This window comes from Nothobranchius furzeri, chromosome 9 (assembly GCF_043380555.1).
Source record: "Nothobranchius furzeri strain GRZ-AD chromosome 9, NfurGRZ-RIMD1, whole genome shotgun sequence".
NCBI classification, from domain to species: domain Eukaryota; kingdom Metazoa; phylum Chordata; class Actinopteri; order Cyprinodontiformes; family Nothobranchiidae; genus Nothobranchius; species Nothobranchius furzeri.
In genome coordinates, this window is record NC_091749.1 from 47,154,244 (window position 1) to 47,176,065 (window position 21,822).

Below are 21,822 nucleotides of genomic sequence, written 5' to 3' on the forward strand. Positions count from 1 at the left end.
CGATAGTCTTTCTCTATGGCCTCACCAAACTCATCCCACGCCCGAGATTTTGCCTCGGCAACTGCTTCTGCTGCACCCTGCTTGGCTATCCGGTACCCGTCTGCTGCCTCCGGAGACCCACAGACCAGCCACGCCCTGTAGGCCTCCTTCTTCAGCCTGACGGCTCCCCGAATCTCTGGTGTCCACCAGCGGGTACGCGGGTTGCCACCACGACTGGCACCGGCCACCTTGCGACCACACCGCCTCAACAATCGCAGAGTGGAACAAGGCCCTCTCGGACTCGATGTCCCCCACTGCTCTCGGGACACAGTCAAAGCTCTCCCGGAGGTGGGAGTTGAAGACCGTCTTGACAGGTTTTTCTGCCAGGCGTTCCCAGCAGACCCTCACTATGCGTTTGGGTCTGCCAGGTCTACGCGGCATCTTCCCCTGCCATCTGATCCAACTCACCACCAGGTGGTGATCAGTCGACAGCTCCGCTCCTCTCTTCACTCGGGTGTCCAAAACATACGTTCGCAGGTCAAATGATACGACTACAAAGTCTATCATCGACCCGCGACCTAGGCTGCCCTGGTACCAAGTGTACCGATGGGCATCCTTATGTTCGAACATGGTGTTCGTTATGGCCAAACTGCGGCTTGCACAGAAGTCCAATAACAAAACACCACTCGAGTTCAGATCAGTTGGGCCGTTCCTCCCAATCACACCCCTCCAGGTCAAGCTGTCACTGCCCACGTGAGCATTGAAGTCCCCCAGCAGGACAATGGAGTCCCCTGATTGAGCACTATGTAGCACTCGTCCCAGGGACTCCAAAAAGGGTGGGTACTCTGAACTTATATTTGGCGCATAAGCACAAACAGTCAGGACCCGTTCCCCGACCCGAAGGCGCAGGGAAGGTACCCTTAAACAATCTAATTAAAATCACCTCAAATTTAGAGTTTATTCCTGTGCGCATCGTGCGTGTGCTAATGCTGATTAGTGATCAGAATCAGACCAGTGGCCGACAGCTTTAACATATTGTTTTTCCCCGTTTTACATTTGAGAAGTTGGCAACAAAGCTAAACATTTGACTTTATTTTTCCACACATTTGCTTCTCTTGCTGTCCACATGCTATCAGTGTGTTTGTTTGGCAGGATTAAAACAGGAGGCTTTGTCTGTAGCTCCATGTGGTTTTACAAGCCATCTGCAGCTTGTGAATGTTCACAGTAGGCTTCATAATACTTCACCTCACCTTGATGATGACTAATGGAAAACAAATTACCCACAGCACATTTAATCGGTTTTGTTTGAGTATTTAGTTGCTAATCAAACATTTTATTCATCCTGCAGGCTCAGGTAAAAAGCAACACTTAACCCAACATTTGTGTCTCATATCAATAATGATACGACTACTATATATATATATATATATATATATATATATATATATATATATATATATATATATATATATATATATATATATATATATATAGTTATTTAGAGAGTTGTGGAAGAAATATTCTCTCCAGTATTGTTTTTTAGACATTGAATTTATGACAGAAAAAAAATTAAATACACAATTTCACAGAATTTTTTTTCATTTCTTTAAAAAAAAGTCATATTCTGGTGGTATTGTATTTCTTACATAGTGAGCGATGTATAAATGTTCTAGTAAAGTTTTTTCTTTAATGAAACTTGAATTTTACAAACAAAATCTCAAGATGCCAGCAAAAGTCATTGGTTAATTTTACTATTACAACAAGGAAAATATTTTACCTATTTTTTGTGTGCGTATTTTTTCAATAGACATTGAGGGAGCAGCATCTCAATCAGCTACTACTGCTAAAGCTAGTGACTTAATATAGAGTCGCAACAAATTTTTCAGTAGTCTTAAGACGGTGCACTTTAAACACTAACGTTCCTGAGAAGGATCCTGCCTGTATGATTAAAAACTGCCATTTAGGATGTGGATTTTTGTATTTGATGTAATGCAAACTATTGATCTTTTATTTTTTTATAACTTTAGGTTAAGTCTTTCCCTTTAGTGGACAGAATAGTGTTTAGTAGTGACGTTGCGCTGTAGTGGTGCAGGATTTGCTGAGCTTCCTCGTTTTAATGCCATTGGTGACTGAGTAGATGATACTTTAGAATCGTGGAAGTGTACATTAGGTTTTGAATTTTTTTTCATTTGCTGCATTTATTTGTAAAAGAGGTGTGGCTTTCTGTCTCATCTCTACAAGGTACTTACATTTTTTCAGATGTTTTGATTCATTTAAATTTTTTTGGTTAAATGTTTCAAAAGTGTCAGCTGCATTAAACTGTGGTGACTTGTATAATCAAAGCCAAAGGTGACATAGGCCTGAGAATAGTTTTGTTTTCTTCTCTTCCCCCTGGCATGACTGGTTCAAGCATGATGTTGCAATGACAGAGAAGGAGGAGAGCCATCGTGTAATGGCTCAGAGCACTTTCTGCCATGGCAGCTCTGACAGATTGAGGTCTCTGGCTGCCGTTGGGTAGCAGCTGCAGTAGGTTTGAGGGCTCTGAAGAACTAATGACTTACCTCCCTGCCACACACACACACACACACACGTACAGAAAATATACACTTCAAGAAGAGTGAAGGCATCATGCTTGTGTTTAGTTAAGGGTCTATCGATATCTTGGTGATTGCTTAGAGTCTCTCGTGTGTTTCAGTATCATTTACACATCAGATTAGTGATTTCACAGAGTGTTTGCTAAGGGCTTTTGGTGGTTGTCCGCGGCAACAGAATAAGCCACCAATTCACTTTAATGTGTTTCGGGTTAATTCATGAATTAGGAATTTTTGGGCTTTTTATTGAGTTAAATTTTCTAAATGTATGTTGTGGATGATTTATGTGTATGTGTGTGTTAAAAAAACTACTTTAATGTGTTTTTAATACTAGATATGTTTTAAAATATAACAATTTTTTGCTTGCCAATAAGAAACATTCTGAAATAGAGAATGCTCTGATAATTGGTCCTGTATGATTGCTATATGTAACCATGCTTAAGCTGTTCAAAAGATTCAGTGAATATTTCAACAACAAATGGAGAAACAATATTATTACATGTTTCTTCGTCTGTTCTAACAACTGCTTGAATGTTGAGACATTTCAATTCCACTAAGGTTTAGACATTTGAGAGCAAGTCTTTCATTGTTCTAACTTTGAGTGATTTTGTAATTTGGAGACATCATTTTGACATTTTGAAGCTTACTCAATGTTCAGAATCATTACATTATTTAGCATTTTCATTTATCAAAAGAAGTGACCTCTTTCTGTAACTCATGAATGCAGTGTTTGGGTAAATGCCTTAGAATATTTGCCTGTGTTTAACTTTTGCAGGGACACCATGTGGCGTGTGTTTACCGGAGCGTTGTCGGTGGAAGAGAAAGGCAGCCAGCTGCTAGCTGACCTACGGGAGATTGAATCATGGGTGTACCGGTTGCTACGTTCACCAGTAGCGGTGGCAGGTCAGAGGCGTGTAGATGTGGAGGTGCTACCCCACGAACTGAAACGGCCGCTCACCTTCGCCTTGCCTGACAACTCTCGTTTCTCCTTGGTCGACTTCCCGCTTCACTTACCCTTGGAGCTGCTGGGCGTGGATGCTTGTCTTCAGGTCCTCAGCTGTGTGCTGCTTGAGCACAAGGTAAACACAGTAAGAACAGTGATTTCAGGATGCAGATGTTATCCTTTGTTGATATGATTTGTGTTACCGGTTAATCCAAAGTTTTATTGTTGTCATCTATAATATTTCAGGATATGAACAAAATACAGTCTGCTATGCATTCCTTGACAATGTTTGGAAAAAATCTTGGACAAATACCACATGATACTGTATCTTCTGTTTATTTCTAAAACAGAGGAGCATTTGTGGAAATACACCTGATGACTTGTGAAACTACCTCTATCTGCTAAAACTAGACATAATTATCGTCTGTGTGACCTCATCAGTCTTTCTCAGTAATGTTGAGGGTGTTATTCATCCTTTTTGATTAACATAATGTTGCTGCTCTTCGAGGCTTGCAGTCATTGCTTGGTTTGTGATCAGCTTAAAGATGAGGTTTGATCTGATCAGCCTTTTTGTTTCTGTTGTGCAGCTGTGTGTAAGATAAGTGATCCTGTTGCATGACCCATTTAAAGTTCAGCTACAGTCATTCAGACATGTCTTCACATTTGTCTCTTGAACACTTAAGTGTACAACGATCACAATCGCGACGTGCCGAAAACATTAGGTTTTATACAAGTGCTCAAACTTGAGATGATTAAACAATAAGTGCATTTGATGAGTAGTAACCACACAGTTTCACTTGAGGGCATTCCCATTATTTTGTGTGGACCCCATGTTCCTAATCAAGAATCATCAATGTAGCAGTGATGATGTGCAGCCAGTCAATATTAGCTCTTTATTTCTTCTTTGTAATCCCTCCTCTTGTTGAAGCAAAACAATGTAATATTAGAAAATGTAATTTACTCAAATGGACATAAATGTATGCGGTTTTAACTGATGGTGAAAATCCACTTTTTAAATTTTGAGATGATGTCTACTTACCAGTAAGTCGGGCTCTTTTCCAGTGAGCGTTGGACTCCACCAAGGCTGTCCTTTGTGCCTAAGGATCAGGTCCCTGCTTTTTGCAGATGATGTGGTCCTGTTGGCTTTATCAGAACATGATCTCTGGCTCTTGCTGGAGCGGTTCCCAGCCGAGTGTGAAGCAGCTGGGATGAGATTCAGTTCCTCAAATGCGAGACCATGGTGTTGAGTCGGAATAGGGAAGAATGCCTTCCCCTTGACAGGGATGAGATCTTGTCCCAAGTGGAGGAGTTTAAGTATCTCAGGGTCTTTTTCACGAGTGAGGGAAAGATGGAGTGCGAGATCGACAGGGGGATTGGTGCTGTGTCTGCAGTGATGCAGGCGTTGTACTGATTTGTCGTGGTGAAAAGAGAGCTGAGCCAGGAGACAAAGCTCTCTATTTACCGGTCGATCTACGTTCCTACCCTCACCTTTGGTCACGAGCTTTGGGTAGTGACTGAAAGAACGAGATCGTGGATGCAAGCGGCTGAAATGAATTTTCTCCGCAGAGTGCCTGGGCTCTCCTTTTAGAAATGGGGTGAGAAGCTCGGTCATCCGGGAGGGGCTCGGAGTAGACCCGCTGCTCCTCTTAATTGAGAGGAGCCAGTTGAAGTGGCTCGGGCATCTAGTTTGGACGCCTCCTAGACACCTCCCTGGTGAGCTTTTCCGGGCACGTCCAACCAGGAAAAGGCCTAAAAGAAGACCCAGGACACGCTGGAGAGACTTAAGTCTCTCGGTGCCGTAAGACTCCCCTGGAGGAGCTGGCCCAAGTGACTGGGGAGAGGGAAGTCTGGGCCTCCCTGCTTAGACTACTGCCCCTGCGACCCAACCCTGGATAAGCTTCCAAAAATGAATGGACGATGTCTAATCAGGACCCACATTTTATTTATTGGGTACTCCTCTCTGAAAACGCATTCTTTTTGTAACTAGCCTAGAAATCCAGGCAAACCATAACAGTGGCAAAAAGTTTTGCTCTGCAGGTTGGCCTAGCCATGATCTATTTTAGCCTCAGCAGGTCTACCGTTGGCCCAAACAAATTTGTTTCTAGCCAATTAGAGTTCTCTGTTTGTAGAGACACATTGGGTGGACCTAACACCCGAGCTGCAACGGAGAAAAAGTAGCGGCTCAGGAACGGTGCTCATTTCAAATGGCTTTGGCATCAACATTGAAAAATTTAGACTTGAGCTTTTCTTTGAGACATGAGTAGATAGAGACACGCTATTCCTTTTATTTAGGAAAAGGTGTATTTACTTTTTCTTCTTTGTTGGTTTTTGGCGGACTGCCGTTGTTGACTTATTCCCATATGACTTAATACGTCAAGTTGTCTGTCGCTCTGATTGGTCCTTGCGCTGTCCAATTGCATATGGAGACAGTTTACAAGACAACCATGGATTCCACCATTATGACCAAGCTCTGGCTATGGGTCATGTCCAGGCATTTAAAAATATTTTTATTTTATTTTTAAAAATATAGGATGAATTGCCAGGGTACTTGGGAGCCAGAGTGGTCCAAAAATAAAAATCCAGTTACTTATTTTTTTTATTTTTATTATTATCCCCCAAAATATTTTCAAACATCTCCACAGTAGGTGACCATGGTCACTTTTTGTTTCTGTATTTTCACCTCTGAAACCTTTCAGTGTGGTGCTGTGAATAGTTCATGACAAAGAGGACAACTCTTCCCCTTTTCTCTGTGTCATGTGCTTTTGTTTCACTCCTCCAGCCATTAGTAGGAATGTAGCAGGAATCCTTGTTTGGATGGTGCTGGTTTAATATTACTTTGGTTAACATTAGCAAGGAAACATGGGCTCAGCTCCCAATCAGCTTGTGCTTCTCTGTTTCATTTAGAATAATGATCAAAGCATCAAATACATGCTCATTCTGACTTGCTTGTGCTTTTAATGACTTACAAATACAAAGACAATGAATAGATCAGTGACATTTATGACCATGGATCTTCTCTTTTACAAGAAATCATGCCCACATGTTAGTCTTCAATGGTATAAGCCAGGTCTCATTGGGTTTTCGGTTTCACTTTAATTCTTTACAGGTTATTCTTCAATCCAGAGATTACAATGCTTTGTCGATGAGTGTGATGGCCTTCGTAGCCATGATCTACCCACTGGAGTACATGTTCCCTGTTATCCCCTTACTGCCAACATGCATGGCTTCTGCTGAGCAGGTAAGATCAATTGTTTTAGAATTAATAAGACATTTCTTAAATTAAATATTTACCAACATGCATATACCATCCGTTGTAACATCATGTGTGTGACTAAGTGATGTGTTTTCTTGTCACCACAGCTCCTTCTGGCTCCAACTCCCTACATTATCGGTGTACCTGCCAGCTTCTTTCTCTACAAATCAGATTTCAAAATGCCAGACGACGTTTGGCTAGTCGACCTTGACAGCAGCAAAGTGCGTATCAACACTTTTTTGCCATCTTTCCCTGTTTTTTTAATCTAGATCTCATCTTTAGGCATTCTCTTGTTTCTAAACACAAAAATGTTTCCACATAAAGTGAATTAGTTTTGCTCTGCAGGTTATTGCACCTACCAATGCAGAGATTCTGCCACCTCTTCCAGAGCCTGAAGCAGGTGAACTCAAGAAACATCTAAAGCAGGTATCGTTTGTGATTTTTCTGGTTCTTATTTTAAATTTAGCCAGATTCTGCAACAGTATGGCAACACAAGCCTCTGGGACAGCTGTCATGGATGAGTTGTGACCAGTTGTAGATCTGGTCACTTTGTGAGTCAACCACGCACTGGAATAAATAATAAAATTCTCTTTCAGCCATTTGGAGAGTAGATGTCTCCATCAGCAAGTAGTATGTATTGTAGATGCAGGGTTTCCCCCAGCGCTTTATAAGCCTGGCGGCCCGCCAGGCTTTGCTTGCCCACCCGCCAGGCTAAGAGTCATGCCCCGCCCCCCTCCCCAACCCTACCGTGTCCGCTGACACGAACGGCGCAACAAAACTAGAGCCCTCCATCAGCTGATACTGGTGAGAAACAGCAGCGGAACGTGTGCAACCCCTTCACCCCCCCGCTCTCACAGAGGAGCGCTGCAAGACGGCCGAAGCCGCCAGGCTTAACTCTTTTTCTGGTGGAAACCCTGAAATGGGTGTGGGAGCATTTGATATTGGTTTTGTAGTGCACTAACACATGATTATTGTTTTCTTTTATTCCCTCTTTTCTTTTGCATGCTCTAGCTCTTGGAGGTAATTTTAGGTGCTACTACCCAAAGTCTGTAGTGTTACTGACTGCAAATACATTCTGCTAGAGTCCCAGTTAACTAAACTTAAGAATCTGGTTCTGATTCATTAAAACATTGCATGCTTTTGTACCTAAGCACAGCAACTGTATACAATCATTAATACTTAAGTGAAAATTTATGCTATGTGTGTAGTTAATGCCTGTATAAAATGTTGTCATGGTTAGTTGTGTATGGCTTTGGATATTTGCTACTTTATAGTCGTGCATTTTAACATCATTTTTACAACCTTTTAAAATAAATTTCTAGATTTCCAGATATTTTTTTGGCTGTTGAGGTTAGTTAATACAGGAACAAATGTTTTCAGCATGTTTTCATCTTGGTACAACTCGCTAATAGGAGAAGGAATGGGGCCACAGATTTAATGTAATTAATGTATTTTTTTCATAGCTCAAAATATTTAAAGTTATTCTACCTGTTATGGATTTTAAGATGAGCTTGATCATTGTTTTTTCCAGAACATCGTAAAAATGATGGTTCTTTACCATCTTTTTGTATTTTAATAAAACATTGTTTTTATTACTACGATAGTCATTTTACTAATCCTCTTAGTTGGTTTAATGTATTTATTTTATTCATGCAAACCAAAGATATGATTAAAAGAGACACAGTAAAGCCTTCTTCATTAGTTTTTTTTAAGTAAATGGTCAATATTCAATTCCACTTTCTTATTTGTGGTCATTTTTTTAAATTAGTTGGAAATCCAACTGATGCCTGTTAGGCAAATCCAGTCACTTGTGTAGTTTGGTTGGGGTATAGAATTAATATGTGCACATTTTTGCCAAAGAAAGTTCTTTTTTATTCTGATGACTCAATCTCATCCAAATTAATTTATACTCAACATGCTGCTGATAGCAATTATTAATTTCATTCGCTTTGAATCAGAGCCAGTGTGTTAGTTGTGTGTGGTTTACTGCTCTTTTGTGAGTGTGCTTGCACATGTATGTGTAAGTGTGTGTGAGACTGAGAAGCTGGTTTGTAGGGGTGTGTACAGCCTCCGTTTAGCTGGCGTATATTTGGAAACAAGCTCACATTGTTTATCTGTGGAAGCTGAAATGCCACTGAGGAGGGTTTTACTGATTCTTCTGCTGATGCCACAGCAGAATGCTGCTTGTGTGAGAGTTCGGAAATACTTGCACTTAACTCTGCACCCTCCCAATAAATCAGCCTTTTTTTGACTGATTTATTTACTTCTGCAAGGGTTATTTTATTTGTTTTATTTGGTTTTATAAGGAAAAAATATGCAAACTATGGCTTTTTTAATTTGCCGTTTATATTTAAGTGTGCAAGTATTTTATCTTTGTTTCTGAAAAAGATCTGCTGTCTGGTACTGTCTGTCCTCCCCACTCCATTGTAACCACTGGCTTTTCCCAGTTGGTCACCATGGATGACCATTATGTCTCTGAAGGTCTGGTTTCTGTAATTTTATTGTGTTTTTGGTCAAGTGATCATGTGTGTCTATCATATTAATCATCCAAACATCTTTTCTGTCTGAATCTAGCTTCACCTGCACTCCCCTGATTGTCACCGTTTGTTTCAAAAGAAACAACTACATTTTCTTTTCTCCTTACTCTAATTGGTTTGGAGATTTACCTGGGAATGACCATGTATGTATCAAAAATATAGATTTTTCTTTATAGATCTTTGGTCTAATTGAATCAAAATTGGGTTTCGCCTACACCTTTTACTGCTAAAAGGAGACAAAGAAAAAGAGTGACGGGGCAGTGAGCGAGCCTTCCATCGTGTGTCGTTTCTGTGTTTGTCACAAAGTTTTCATCACAGGCGTTCATGTGATTCTCCTCGCACCTCTCTTATCCCCTTCCCAGTGTCTGGTTAGATTGACCGTGATCACCCAAAAGCAGATCTTCTCCTCTGAAAATAAGGTTACTCATTTCTCCTCCTGTGGAATGTGTAATGCCCATGCACGGATGTCCTCTGTCATACATTACTTTGCCTGTCGTTACTACTTGTCTCCCGTCCTCCAAACTTGAATAAAGTGCCACAGAATGTCTCCGACCAGTTCTGTAAAACACTGCTTAGCCCTGGCTTGAGCATGACCTGAATGTTCGTGCATCTATTTTGGCATCAGTGTTTTTCCAACCAAAATCAAGATAATATGACATTTTAAAATGTAATCCCAGTGACAAAGTTAACATTCATGTAAACCCAGCAACTAAATGCTCCATGATGCTAAGCTAAACATTAACTCCTGAGACTGCAGCAGTTCCTTCAAAGCCAACCATGCATTGTGACTTACTTCCCTTCAGTTCCTCCTTTCCAAAATGGCATGCCCACCATAGGCATCAACATACACTAAACTGATCCTTCTCATGCTTTTATATAATCGGATTGCTTAAGAGAGAATACTTGGATATGGGCTCCTTGGTATGTAAAAACTCAAAGGGAAATTATTAGCCTAATATTTAACAAACTACAGATATAATTTTTATGTAAAGCCTCGGTTATGCTATCAGTTTTTCATTATTTACAATGAGAATACTTTAGGATAATGCCCCATTTAAAATGCATTTGAACAATATGTTGATGCCAGTTGTGGGAGTGGTCCATCACTTCATTTATATTTTTCGGCCTTTTGCTAGCCTTGTAATTTGTCTCACTGTTGCCTTTTAGGCCTTGGCAAGTATGAGTTTGAACACACAGCCCATTCTGAACCTGGAGAAGTTCCAGGAAGGCCAGGAGATAGCCTTGCTCCCACCTGGAAGAGATAAAGCTTCTCCCTCCTCCACGGAATTCAATCCTCTTATTTATGGCAACGATGTAGACTCTGTGGATGTTGCTACCAGGCAAGTGTTAATCATCTACATTAGTTAAATGTGTGGTCTTCACTGGAGGGGCCCTGAAATATATTTGGGCTTCATGTGTTAAATTATAGCTCCTTTTCTTCTTTTTTAAGGGTTGCCATGGTGCGATTCTTCAACTCGCCAAACGTTCTCCAGGGCTTCCAGATGCACACCCGTACTTTGCGTCTTTTTCCCCGACCAGTGGTTGCTTTTCAGTCATCCTCCTTTCTTGCCTCTCGACCGCGGCGCTCTGGCTTTGCAGATAAACTGTCTCACACCCAGGCAGTGGAGTTTTTTGGAGAGTGGGCTCTGAATCCCACTAATCTTGCCTTTCAGAGGATACATAACAGTAAGACTCCGTTAACATGCCAATGTTCTTTGTTGATATGAAGGTAGAGACTGTGATGTTGAATGAAACTTGTTTCCATTCTTTTAGATGTGTACGATCCATCTTTAATTGGAGATAAGCCCAAGTGGTATGCTCACCAACTACAACCAGTGGTCTACAGAGTCTATGATGGAAGCTCCCAGCTGGTTGAGGCCATGTCTAGCCCGTTGGAAGATGAGGGCAATGAGTCCGATCCCACAGACAGGTGAGAAAAAATGATTTCATTCTCACACACGCACGCACGCACACACACACATACACACACCTCGATAAATAAATGCAGGAAGACTTTCAACTTTTGTACATTCAATATTTTTTTTGAAAGGATTAATATGCTTTGTTGCAGCGGTAGTGACAGTGAAGGGTATGATGACTCCAGCTCATCCTATTCATCACTTGGAGACCTGGTGAGTGAGATGATCCAAGGCGACATCCAGGGAGACACACCAAGTAAGTTTTGTTAGATCGGTTTTGGGCAAGTTAGTTACTAGTTACTTCAAAAAATTGAGTTAGTAATTGAGTTATAGTTGAATAGAATTGGCTAATTACCAGAAAACCTGTATCCCCTCTTAATAGAACTTACTACATATACTCTAAATTAGTACAATACTAACATTAATTACTAAAAAGACTTGAACATTCTAAAGTGTATGTCAGTTTACTTGAATCATTCTAATAAATTGGCACTTAACAGATAGAACTACAAACAGGAAACGTTACACTAACCTAAACTATTCAAATGTCTGTGGGATATGAAAAAAAAAGACCCAAATCAAATAAAAATTCTAATTACAACTAGAATTATTTCTACATTGTTAACAGTAGAACAGAGAGACTGTTTCATTAGATTAAAATTGCTCTTAACTGAATGAAGCTCCAGGTCAGGTGTTGACAGCTTCAGTACACCTTGCTGCTGAATCGTAGTAATGCACCTGCACGACATTCTCTCATTAGTAACAGCGTTTGATTTTAGCTTACAGAAAATAACAATTCTTTTGGTGATTCAGTTTATTTAGGAGCTGTTATTCCCAGCGCTGTTAAAAATACACACTTACAGTATGCATGTATCCTCTCTTTGGTTAAAATTAAACATTGATGTCTTTAGGTTTAGATCCTCCTACCCACGCTGCACTGGGAGATGCCAGTGAGGCGTTTCAAGATGCAGAAGATCCAACCAGTGGAGATGGAGCTGTCGAAACTTCTGATGGACAAACTCTTCGCTCAAGCTCCAGCACAACTGCCAGCTCAAGTCCCAGCACAATCATCCAGGGTGTCAACCATGTGTGTGATTATTCAAATACTTCTAAAAATCAGATTCAGGTTTTACCACTAACATAAATATTCGTGTGTGTGTGTGTGTGTGTGTGTGTGTGTGTGCGTGTGCGTGTGCGTGTGCGTGTGTGTGCGTGTGCGTGTGCGTGTGCGTGTGTGTGCGTGCGTGTGTGTGTGTGTGTGTGCGTGCGTGCGCGCACAACTCAATCAATACATGTTTCTCTGGATAATGTCTCCAGGAGCAGGGTGAGGCACCTGAAATTGAGGCATCAGCAAGTGCAGCTTTACAGAACCCTGTCCCCGGACTGAGCAGTCAGCCGTTCCTCAGGCATGTCGCTGACACCGGTCTGGTTGATCCCGTCAACAAAAAGCAGGAGTATGACAACCCATACTTTGAACCTCAGTATGGCTTCCCATCTGAGGATGACCCTGAAGCAGAGGAGCAAGTGGAGTCATACACCCCTCGTTTCAACCAGAACCTCAATGGCAACAAGTGGGTTAACCTTGTATTTGAATGAGCTCCCTTGTGTTGTCATGAATGCGTGGTTGTGATGCTTTCTGGTCTGTGTGCTTGAATAGATCCCGTATTTTATGGTTTAGCTCTCATCTTTGTGAGGCACATTGATGTTACTGACCTTTTGCCTCTTTAGGGCACAGCGACCTTTACGTCCGAGCAGCCTGAGGCTTCTAGGAGAGTCGGATGGAGAGGGAGACTCACGCAACAGCTCTCCCAATTCCACCATCTCCAACAGCAGCAATGATGGATTTGGTGGACTCATGTCTTTTGCCAGTAAGGAGTAGAATTTTAACTATTTTAATCCAAATGTTTATCCAATTCCATATAAAATAAATGAATATCAACTGACTCAAACCCTGTGAAGAATTAATTAACATGATATAAATTTCAAAATGTCTGAACACAAAACCCAAACCCTACTATGCATTTTTTATGACTGTTTTGCCGCTTTCGTAAAATAACTAGCATCTATTTTCATGAAAAATAAATGTTCTTTTCTTGATTTTGTTTAGTTTAAGGCCTATTTTGGATTATAGAGCTCATCAGTACTCTCACTTACAGCCAGAACATTGAGTGCCTTTGCTAGAGCATTTATCTTTCATGGTAAATTGACTTGATAACTTTGCCCCTTATGCTGGGTCCACACTGGAGGCAGTAGTGGGGCAGGACAGTTTAGAGCCCTGCACTGAAGCCCTAGGCCCTCGGGTCGGCCCGGCCCGACGGCCCGAGGGCCGGGCTTCGGGCCAATGACTGTGTAATTACCTCGGACACGGGCCGGGCCGGGCGCCTTTATTTTTAATCGAAATCATTAAAAAATTAAAACACTTACACGCAGCAGTAGAGCCCTGCGCGGGACTGTTTTCTTCATCCCGCTCCGCTCCCGCTGAATTTCTGACCATTACAGCCTGCGTGTGTGTTACACTCCCGCCCGCACCCGCAGCGTGCATGTCTACTCCTGCCCGCAACCGCAAAACTCAGAGAAATTATTACCTCATAATAAAAGAGATTTATTGAGTTTGCGTCCTCAACATGTCATTTTATAGGTTATCCGCTTTCACCGCAGCGCTGCGCTCCGTTTCAATCAGGCTGTACAGCAGGATTTCCCCTCATAGTGATATTTTCTCTAACTCTGATTGCTTCGTGCTATAGATCGTTGGAAAGCTGCTTTTATGTACGTTTAGGAACCGTTGGAATTATTTGAATCTGATCAGCCATTCAAAAGTTATAAAACGGAGCATTTTGGATGACAAACTCGCACGTCTCTGAATCTGTGTTGTGATTCGGTGCGCTCAAGACAGAGAATCCCGGTGGCTACCGTAATGTATTGTATATGCACGAAAAGCCCCATTTTTAATCTTTTCAGCACTTTTGGAATTTTAATGATATCTTGAACTAGAGCAGGGATCGGCAACCCGCGGCTCTTCCATCCATCTGATGCAGCTCTCTGTGCTTGTAAAATAATGAATGGATATTTAAATAAAATGCTTTATATTTTACTGAATTAATTTTATTACTGTAAGTCAATTCTATGTGAAGATTGTCTGCGTAAACCTGAACAGTTCCAACCCAGTCTTACTGTGAGACCGGGTTGGGTCACGCTTGTGCGTAATCGTATGCGCTCATGAGCTGAAGAGGATGTGAGATTCTGGGCTTCTCCTCAGACGGCTCCTGGATGTGTTGCACATTGGAGACAGGAACAAGCGCTATTCAGCCAAAGTTTCATAATCAGGGAACATTTTCTAAGTGACAAGTCTCTCTGAGCGACGGGGTTTGGAAAACACTTGCTTCAGTGGGAGGAAGCTTCCCGCATGCGCTTCTGCGACGCTCGGATCCTGCACATCTTTTAACACATTCAGGATTGACGCACTTTGTTTTCATTTAGTTGGTTTAAAAAAAGTCGGGCTTGGGCTCGGGCCGGGCCAGAGAATCCTGAAAACCTTTTCGGGCCGGGTCGGGCTGGGGCTCCACCCCCTCGGGCCGGGCCGGACACAGGCTCAGATTTTAGGCCCGTGCAGGGCTCTAGGACAGTTTACTTGCATGCTTCGTGGCGTGTCAGTCCACACCGGAGGCATCTCTGCCGTCCTCCTCGCTGAACTTGCGAGATCACAAAGTCCTTCAAAGACTTTAAAGGTAACGGTTTGTTTTGGCCATCCACTATTAAATGAAAAAGAAGACCATGTCTGACATCATGGTTTGATGTCATGTATAATGTTGTGCCTCTCCATTGCCAGGATTAATGTTACTCTATAAACTAGAATGATACTTGGTTCAGAACTTCTCCTTTATTCTGCCCTGACATCATCCAACTCCCGCACAAAAAGGCCATTCCTCCGGAAGCAACCACACACTTTCAGAATAAAAGCATATATGCCAACAGGACATTTGCTTAACATAAAAGCATTGTTAACATTAAAACCATGAAAAACACACCATTGCACTTATCAAAATTTACTGGGAGTAAATAAGCTGTAAGGTCACATGTATTGATCTAATTTACAAAGATAAGAAACTGCATCACTACAGTAGTCTTTTATTTTAAAAATTACCAGACATCCATAAATTTTCTTCCGCTTATCCGGAATCGGGTTGTGGGGGCAGCAGCCTAAGTCGAGAGGCCCAGACTTCCCTCTCCCCGGCCACTTGGGCCAGCTTTTCTGAGGGAGTCCGGAGACTTTCCCTGGCCATCTCAGAGACAGTCCCTCCAGCGTGTCCTGGGTCTTCCTTTGGGCCTCTTCCCGGTTGGACGTGCCCAGAAAACCTCACCAGGGAGGTGTCCAGGAAGCATTCCGACCAGATGTTCGAGCCACCTCAACTGGCTCTTCTCGATGTGGAGGAACAGTGGATCTACTCCGAGCCCCTCCCGGATGACCGAGCTTTTCGCCCCATCTCTAAGGGAGAGCCCAGCCACCCTGCAGACAAATCTCATTTCAGCCGCTTGTATCCGCGATCTCATTCTTTCAGTCACTACCTAAAAGCTCATGACCATAGGTGAGTGTAGGAATGGAGATCGACCGGTAAATTGAGAGCTTCGCCTTCTAGCTCAGCTGTCCACAACAGATTCTCATCCCAGCTGCTTCACACTCAGCTAACCGCTCCAGTGAAAGCTGTAGATCACTGTCTGATGAAGCCAACAGGACCACAACATCTTCAAAATGCAAAGACGTGATCCTCAGGCCACCAAAACGAATGCCCTCACAAACTTGGTTGCACCTAGAAATCCTGTCCATAAAAGTTATGAGCCAGGTGTTTTACACTGAAACATTGTGTAATTTCCTTAGTAGCCCTATGTTAATTGCAGAAATTGACGTGTCCTAGATGTGACTCGCAGCAAAAATAGAACCCGATCCTTTCTTCAGTCATTTTGGGTCAACCCTATAGAGTATAATGAATTTCTCTTTGAAGCGGTGATGTTCCGCTGAAGTTCGGTGCTGCTGATGCCTCCAGTGTGGATCTGGCTTTACAACCCCACCTTATTTCCAATAATACAAAATAAACTTAAGCCTCTAACCAGTAAGCTAGCTGCTCCAGTCACGCCACTATTAATTAAGCTGAATTGAAAACGTTAGCAGGTGTCGCTCCTGTTCTTGAGATTCATAAAGATCACTGGGATAATGTTCTACCCTAAACTTTGCACTCCGTTTGAGAGGTGTTTGGGGAATTTTTATGTTTCAGCGAGCCTTTTTGTCATGGCTGCTGGTAACTAGGGGTAACAGGAGTGGGGGTGGGGGCTGCCCTTTCCCTCCTCACTGATATGAGTGAATGCTTTAACGTGGCACTGCATGACCCACATCAGTGTAACTGATGTGGTGATGAAATCTAATTAGCATATCTTTTTTTATTTATTTTTTGCTGAGGCAAAAAAAGGTTTATTGGTTTTATTGTGAACAGTATAATAGGCCCGCCCCTCCTCTCACTTCAGGTAATCTTTACAAGAACCACGGGACCAGTTTCAGTTTGTCTAATCTCGCCCTTCCCAACAAGGCAGCCAGGGAGAAATCAACGCCATTCCCAAGTCTGAAAGGTAAATGAGCATATCTGTTTAACCACTCCTGGAGGATCTGCATGAGATCTTTTTGTTTGATCCATTATCTATGGTTGTTTTAGTTGTTGTTTTGTGTAAAGATAATTACAAGGCACTTAGATCATTACCCAGTAAAAATGTTATCAACGTTGATTATTGCAGCACAGTTTCCTGTTTGCATTTAATAATCGATTTCAAAAGTATTTGTACATCAATGTTTTCTAGATGTTCATAACCTAAATAAAACATCTGTTGTATGTAGGCAAATATATTTTAATCGGTTTGTTGTTTTTTCTTTTCTACTTTTTTATTCCTGCTTTTACTTGATGTTCTTGGGCAAAAGAATATTTTAATTTTGATGTAGAGGAAGAAATGGAGCAAGCAGGTTTGTAAAACCGTTTTGAAAGCTCGGCTTTCCTCTAGCCAAACATACATGGCACTATTTAGAGGAGAATATTGAGGATAAATCAAAGTTTTTCTCTCAAAAGTAAAAAAAAAAAAAATTAAAGAATAAATAAATCCACACCAGAACGGAGATCATATTTATTTTACTCTTTATATTTGAGAGGAGTAAATCACCCTCCTGCACATTCTTCTTAAAGTCACAGATCATTTTCTGAACTAAACCATAATTTCAGGATACTAAGTTAAGGGGGGGGGTTAACTATGTTTAGGGTGGATTTTCACTTCAAATGAGAGAAAAAAGAAGCAGATGAAGCATGGTGAACTAACTCAATAGCTCTACTCCATGTGGAATAGCTGCCATTGAAAATGTTCTGCTCCTTTGATTCTTATGTGTTTTGTCTTTGTTGCTCAGATGTCCTCGACAGCCCCGGTATGTTATGTCTGGTGTGATACTTGCCCTGATTAGGTCTTCCAGTAACAAACACCCTGTTTCTCAGTGTAGGAGTAAGATGGAAGACACTTCGTCTACATCTCCCCCTTCCTCTTCCTGTTTGTGTGTGACTGTTGGAAACCTATTGAAACTCACATCTATAGTAGATGTTACTTCTGTAACCCTACTTTAGTTTGGCATCTGCACATCCTTGTTTCTACAAGAAGGATGCTAACTTATTTCTTGCCTGCACTTGCAGTATTAATGTAATGTTTCTGTCTGAGTGGTGTTTACTGACATTTCTGTTTTTAGTGAACAAACATGATTTCTCTCATGCCTCCTGATCCTTAAACGTTGTCCCTTGTTTCCTTGTTTTGATGATTTTTGTGGTGGATTATGTCAGACCTTTTTGAAAAACCCTCCATAGCTTTAAAAATATAAATAATTTAGAATGTCGTTGCTGTCTCATCTTTTTGTTATGTTCAGAACAAGCTATCTGACTGAAGATAGAAATGCATCCTGCTGTCTCCAAAGACCGTTTCTATGTTGAAATGTTCAGCATCGTTCACATCCAGTGTAACATAACAAGTGATCAAATTTTCACCAACAAATTGACCAGAAAATAACCTTTCATTTGCAGACATAAACCCACCATCTGATAATGTTGGAATTAGAGCTTTTCTCTCTTCCAGTTACACAAGCATAAACAAATAAGTGACAATAAGCACAAATAAACAAACAAATAAACACATTCACTCCCTTTTGAAGGTAGATGAAGTTGAAAGCAGACGCTTAGAAATGATACAGACTAGTTGTGTGATGAGTCAGCACCACGCTGTCTGATAAGGAGAGGAAAAGAGATGGCTGCTCCGTCTCACCTCACAGGACAAAAACCCAGAAAAAGAGAATTTTTACTTTAGAAATATGAACTAACACGAAGTGTTATGATATGAAAAGACTGGATAGGCTCACCATAAATGTGTAGTGTTGATGATTGACTACATATTTATTAAAATGACCAGTAAGATTTGATCATTTAAAGGCCCCATGTGTGAAATCCATTGAAACCATGATGAAAAAATGTGACTCTTTAGCGCAATGCAGTTCAGAGAAAGTATTGCAGCCACGGTGGCTCACTCATGAGTTTGACTGTATAATCAGTTTCCAACCTGTGTAGCCTAACCCACACGAAGCTTAAAACAAGCTACTCGACCTCTTTAAGAAAGCATTTTTAATTATGACTGTTTTATCAGCCTACCAGTTCTGACATAAGCAAGCTAGTCCTGTTCTTGAAGCTGCCACGATTCACACACTTAGGAGGGGTGACGTCAGCCGGGAGGTCAGGTGTTGTGAGAAATTTGTTCCCCTGAAACATTCCGTCCCCCCCCCCCCCGTGTCGGAAGATCACACTTATGGCTATTTTCACAACATTTGTGATAAACTTTTACGGTAAAATTACGTAATGTAATAATGTTATGCTTGCGATTTTTTTAATCTATTTCCTCCTAAAAACAATAAAAAAGATAGAGTAAAAACATTCTTGTTCACTCTTTTGCAGCAAGCTTATTTATCATTTTTGAAAGTTATGTAAAAAGATGTAATTTCACTCAGTTTAACCACCTTTTATTTGAGGTAGTTTAGTCCTCATAAGGGACAATAAGTTCTGTGGATTTGGAAATATTTGCTCTTGACTGCCTCAGGGAAACAGAATATTTCAGGGGAACATAATTTCCCGCAACACCCGTTTCACGTGGCTCATGGCTCACTCGATGTAAACAAACTGGCTGCAGCTACCAGCCTAAATGGATATGGAGCGATCACTGGCTGCTCGTTAGCCATGGCTGGTGATGGAGTGTTGGTGAGCTGGGGACATGCTGGAGATCAAGTAAACAGTGCTGACTTATCCACCAGCTAATCGTGGCTCACGGCTGGCGTGGTGGAGATGGGCATCACGAGCTACCGAGCTACTAGTTAGCGATGGCTAGAGCCAGGGAGACGCTGGGTATGCTGTGCTTAAACTCCCACGGATTACCAGCAAAAGGAGACCCAAACCTAAAGGTAACACTTGAGAAGAAGGCCCCTGAGTTGGAGTGTCTCAGTAACGCGTGGTGAACTACATCGCCGTTAGTAAAGTCTTGTGGAGATAAAGTAAACAACGCTGATTTAGCCACTGGCTAGTGGACAAGCGCTGGAGCGTGTTGTGAGAGACAGCAGGCTGCCGGAAGAGAGGAGAATTAAGTAGAAGGACTTTGGAACAGACACGGTGGGACCGGATCGGTAGTTCTAGTACTAGGAAAAGACGAACAACTTGAAGTGAGTTTGGGAGCCAGAGACACTAATCGACACTAATGATGAATATGAAGTGATTTAATGTGGTGTGTGGAATGTTGTAATGGAAGCTAGGTGGTTTAGCAGAACCTTTCTTAAGTATCTGAGAATTTGTGGTTTCTGGGTTGTAAAATAAATTTGGCTGTATGTTAAAACTACAGATTTGTTTATAAAACCATCCAATGCCAGTGTGCAGCCTAAGCAAGCAGAGTCAGTAGTAGAGTTGTGTTGCTGTTATCCAATCCGAGGCAAGATGTCCACATATCATGAAATAAGACTCAGTGTTCTGCCACTCAGCTGACGCCATGCTGATACATGTGATTCTGGGCTTTGTCCCCTGAGAATAACAAGTCATTCATTCCCACTAGTGACAACTGCAAACGTCATGATTAAATGAGTTTTGAACACCTTCAATGTTACAATTAAACAATGTTTTAATGTAAAGCATTGAATTTGTTTAAAGTACTTGGGGTAAATGTTGTCTGAGTGCTTTTGATCAGGTAATACGGTGCTCAGGTTGCACCAGTGACAACCTGAGCCGCCAGTGCAAATGTGAAGTCTGGGGGGTGCTGGTCGGTCCTGGGCCGCCTATTGAGTACTGCTGCTCTAGATGGTCTGCTCTCTTGTGAATCTCAAGGATGCATTTAAAATTCAGACAGTTGTTTTTAACTGGATAAGTATTTATTGACTGACACATTATTGATGGAACTCCTGGCCCTCAAAGACCAGCTTTAATGAGCTCCACTGGCATTAAAAGAGCACACCACCATTTTTCTGGAGCTCCTTTGTTGTTTCTGCTTGGAATCATAGCATGATAGAAGAATGTGAGGTATAAAAAAGGTCTTTTCTACACACTAATGCCCCTTTTTTAAATGACAGCTGTAGCTTGATGCACTGGTGTGGGTTATGCTTCTCTTGAGAGAATCGACTAAATAAACTGCTCACTATCCTAAATTAATGTCATTATTTATTCCAATATACTGACTTAAGTATTAAATCACCCCAATAATAGGTTTATTGCATTTACTGATAGTCATCCACTCACCTCTTTGTGGTGTCATGCATGGCGTTACTGATTTAGTAACAGCCATCATCCTCCCCTTGACCCGAACTTCTCTGTGCTGCTAATGTGTGAGGCTAACACAAAGAGCACCAATTACGCTCCTTCAGTGTGTGTGCGTGCGTGTGTGTGTGTGCGCACGCGCGAACACACCATGTCCCTGTTTAATTTGTCCTTTATGTCTCTGGTTGTAATATTAGATTGTTGATGTTCTTGTAACTTGTCTGCTCAGTAGATCCCAGACCTGTGTGTTTTCTCTCTCCCCAAAGAGATGCTTTATGTGCCGTTTTCAGACTCATTCGATCCTAAAAGAGTTGTTCTGCCGTTCCAGTTCCTGGTGACCAAGTGTCCTTTCCTTTCAGTCTGCTCTTCTTCTCCTGAGTGTTCCTTTATCTTGTGAACTTTTTGGTTATGAAAATACATTTATATGAATGCAGATTGTATGGCTTGTTTATGTTCTGAAATATGATTTGGTTGTTCATCCAGGAGCACGAGCGCCTCGAGCACTTGTGGATCAGAAGTCTTCGGTGATTAAACACAGCCCGACGGTTAAGAGAGAGTCGCCTTCTCCTCAAGGCCGAGTCAACAACACGAGGTTGGATGCTTACTGTAGCGTGTTAATCTACATACTAGAATCAACACTGTTTGCTATCAGTTGTTAGATTCTGAGAGAAGACCCAAACGAGTTAACAATGAAGCTTCTATTATATATAAATATCTAGGATATTATATACTCGATAGAAATTCATATGCCAACGAGC

The 21,822-nt window shown here is 41.6% G+C and overlaps 1 protein-coding gene across 11 annotated transcripts in view; it reads left to right on the forward strand.

Annotated features, from left to right (window-relative positions):
- The window catches only part of madd (MAP-kinase activating death domain), a 65,968-nt gene that overhangs the window by 15,101 nt on the left and 29,045 nt on the right, over window positions 1-21,822 (forward strand). For 7 of the 11 annotated variants that reach the window (XM_015953888.3, XM_015953892.3, XM_054732242.2 and 4 more), the window contains exons 4-17: window positions 3,346-3,649; window positions 6,620-6,751; window positions 6,874-6,987; window positions 7,112-7,192; window positions 9,666-9,722; window positions 10,471-10,643; window positions 10,754-10,989; window positions 11,077-11,233; window positions 11,375-11,478; window positions 12,134-12,309; window positions 12,540-12,793; window positions 12,951-13,090; window positions 16,737-16,838; window positions 21,548-21,656. In XM_015953888.3, coding sequence (XP_015809374.3) covers window positions 3,346-3,649; window positions 6,620-6,751; window positions 6,874-6,987; window positions 7,112-7,192; window positions 9,666-9,722; window positions 10,471-10,643; window positions 10,754-10,989; window positions 11,077-11,233; window positions 11,375-11,478; window positions 12,134-12,309; window positions 12,540-12,793; window positions 12,951-13,090; window positions 16,737-16,838; window positions 21,548-21,656 — 2,139 coding nt within the window. The remainder of the gene's footprint in view (window positions 1-3,345; window positions 3,650-6,619; window positions 6,752-6,873; window positions 6,988-7,111; window positions 7,193-9,665; window positions 9,723-10,470; window positions 10,644-10,753; window positions 10,990-11,076; window positions 11,234-11,374; window positions 11,479-12,133; window positions 12,310-12,539; window positions 12,794-12,950; window positions 13,091-16,736; window positions 16,839-21,547; window positions 21,657-21,822) is intronic. The other 4 variants (XM_015953896.3, XM_015953897.3, XM_054732247.2 and 1 more) reach the window with 1 other exon arrangement.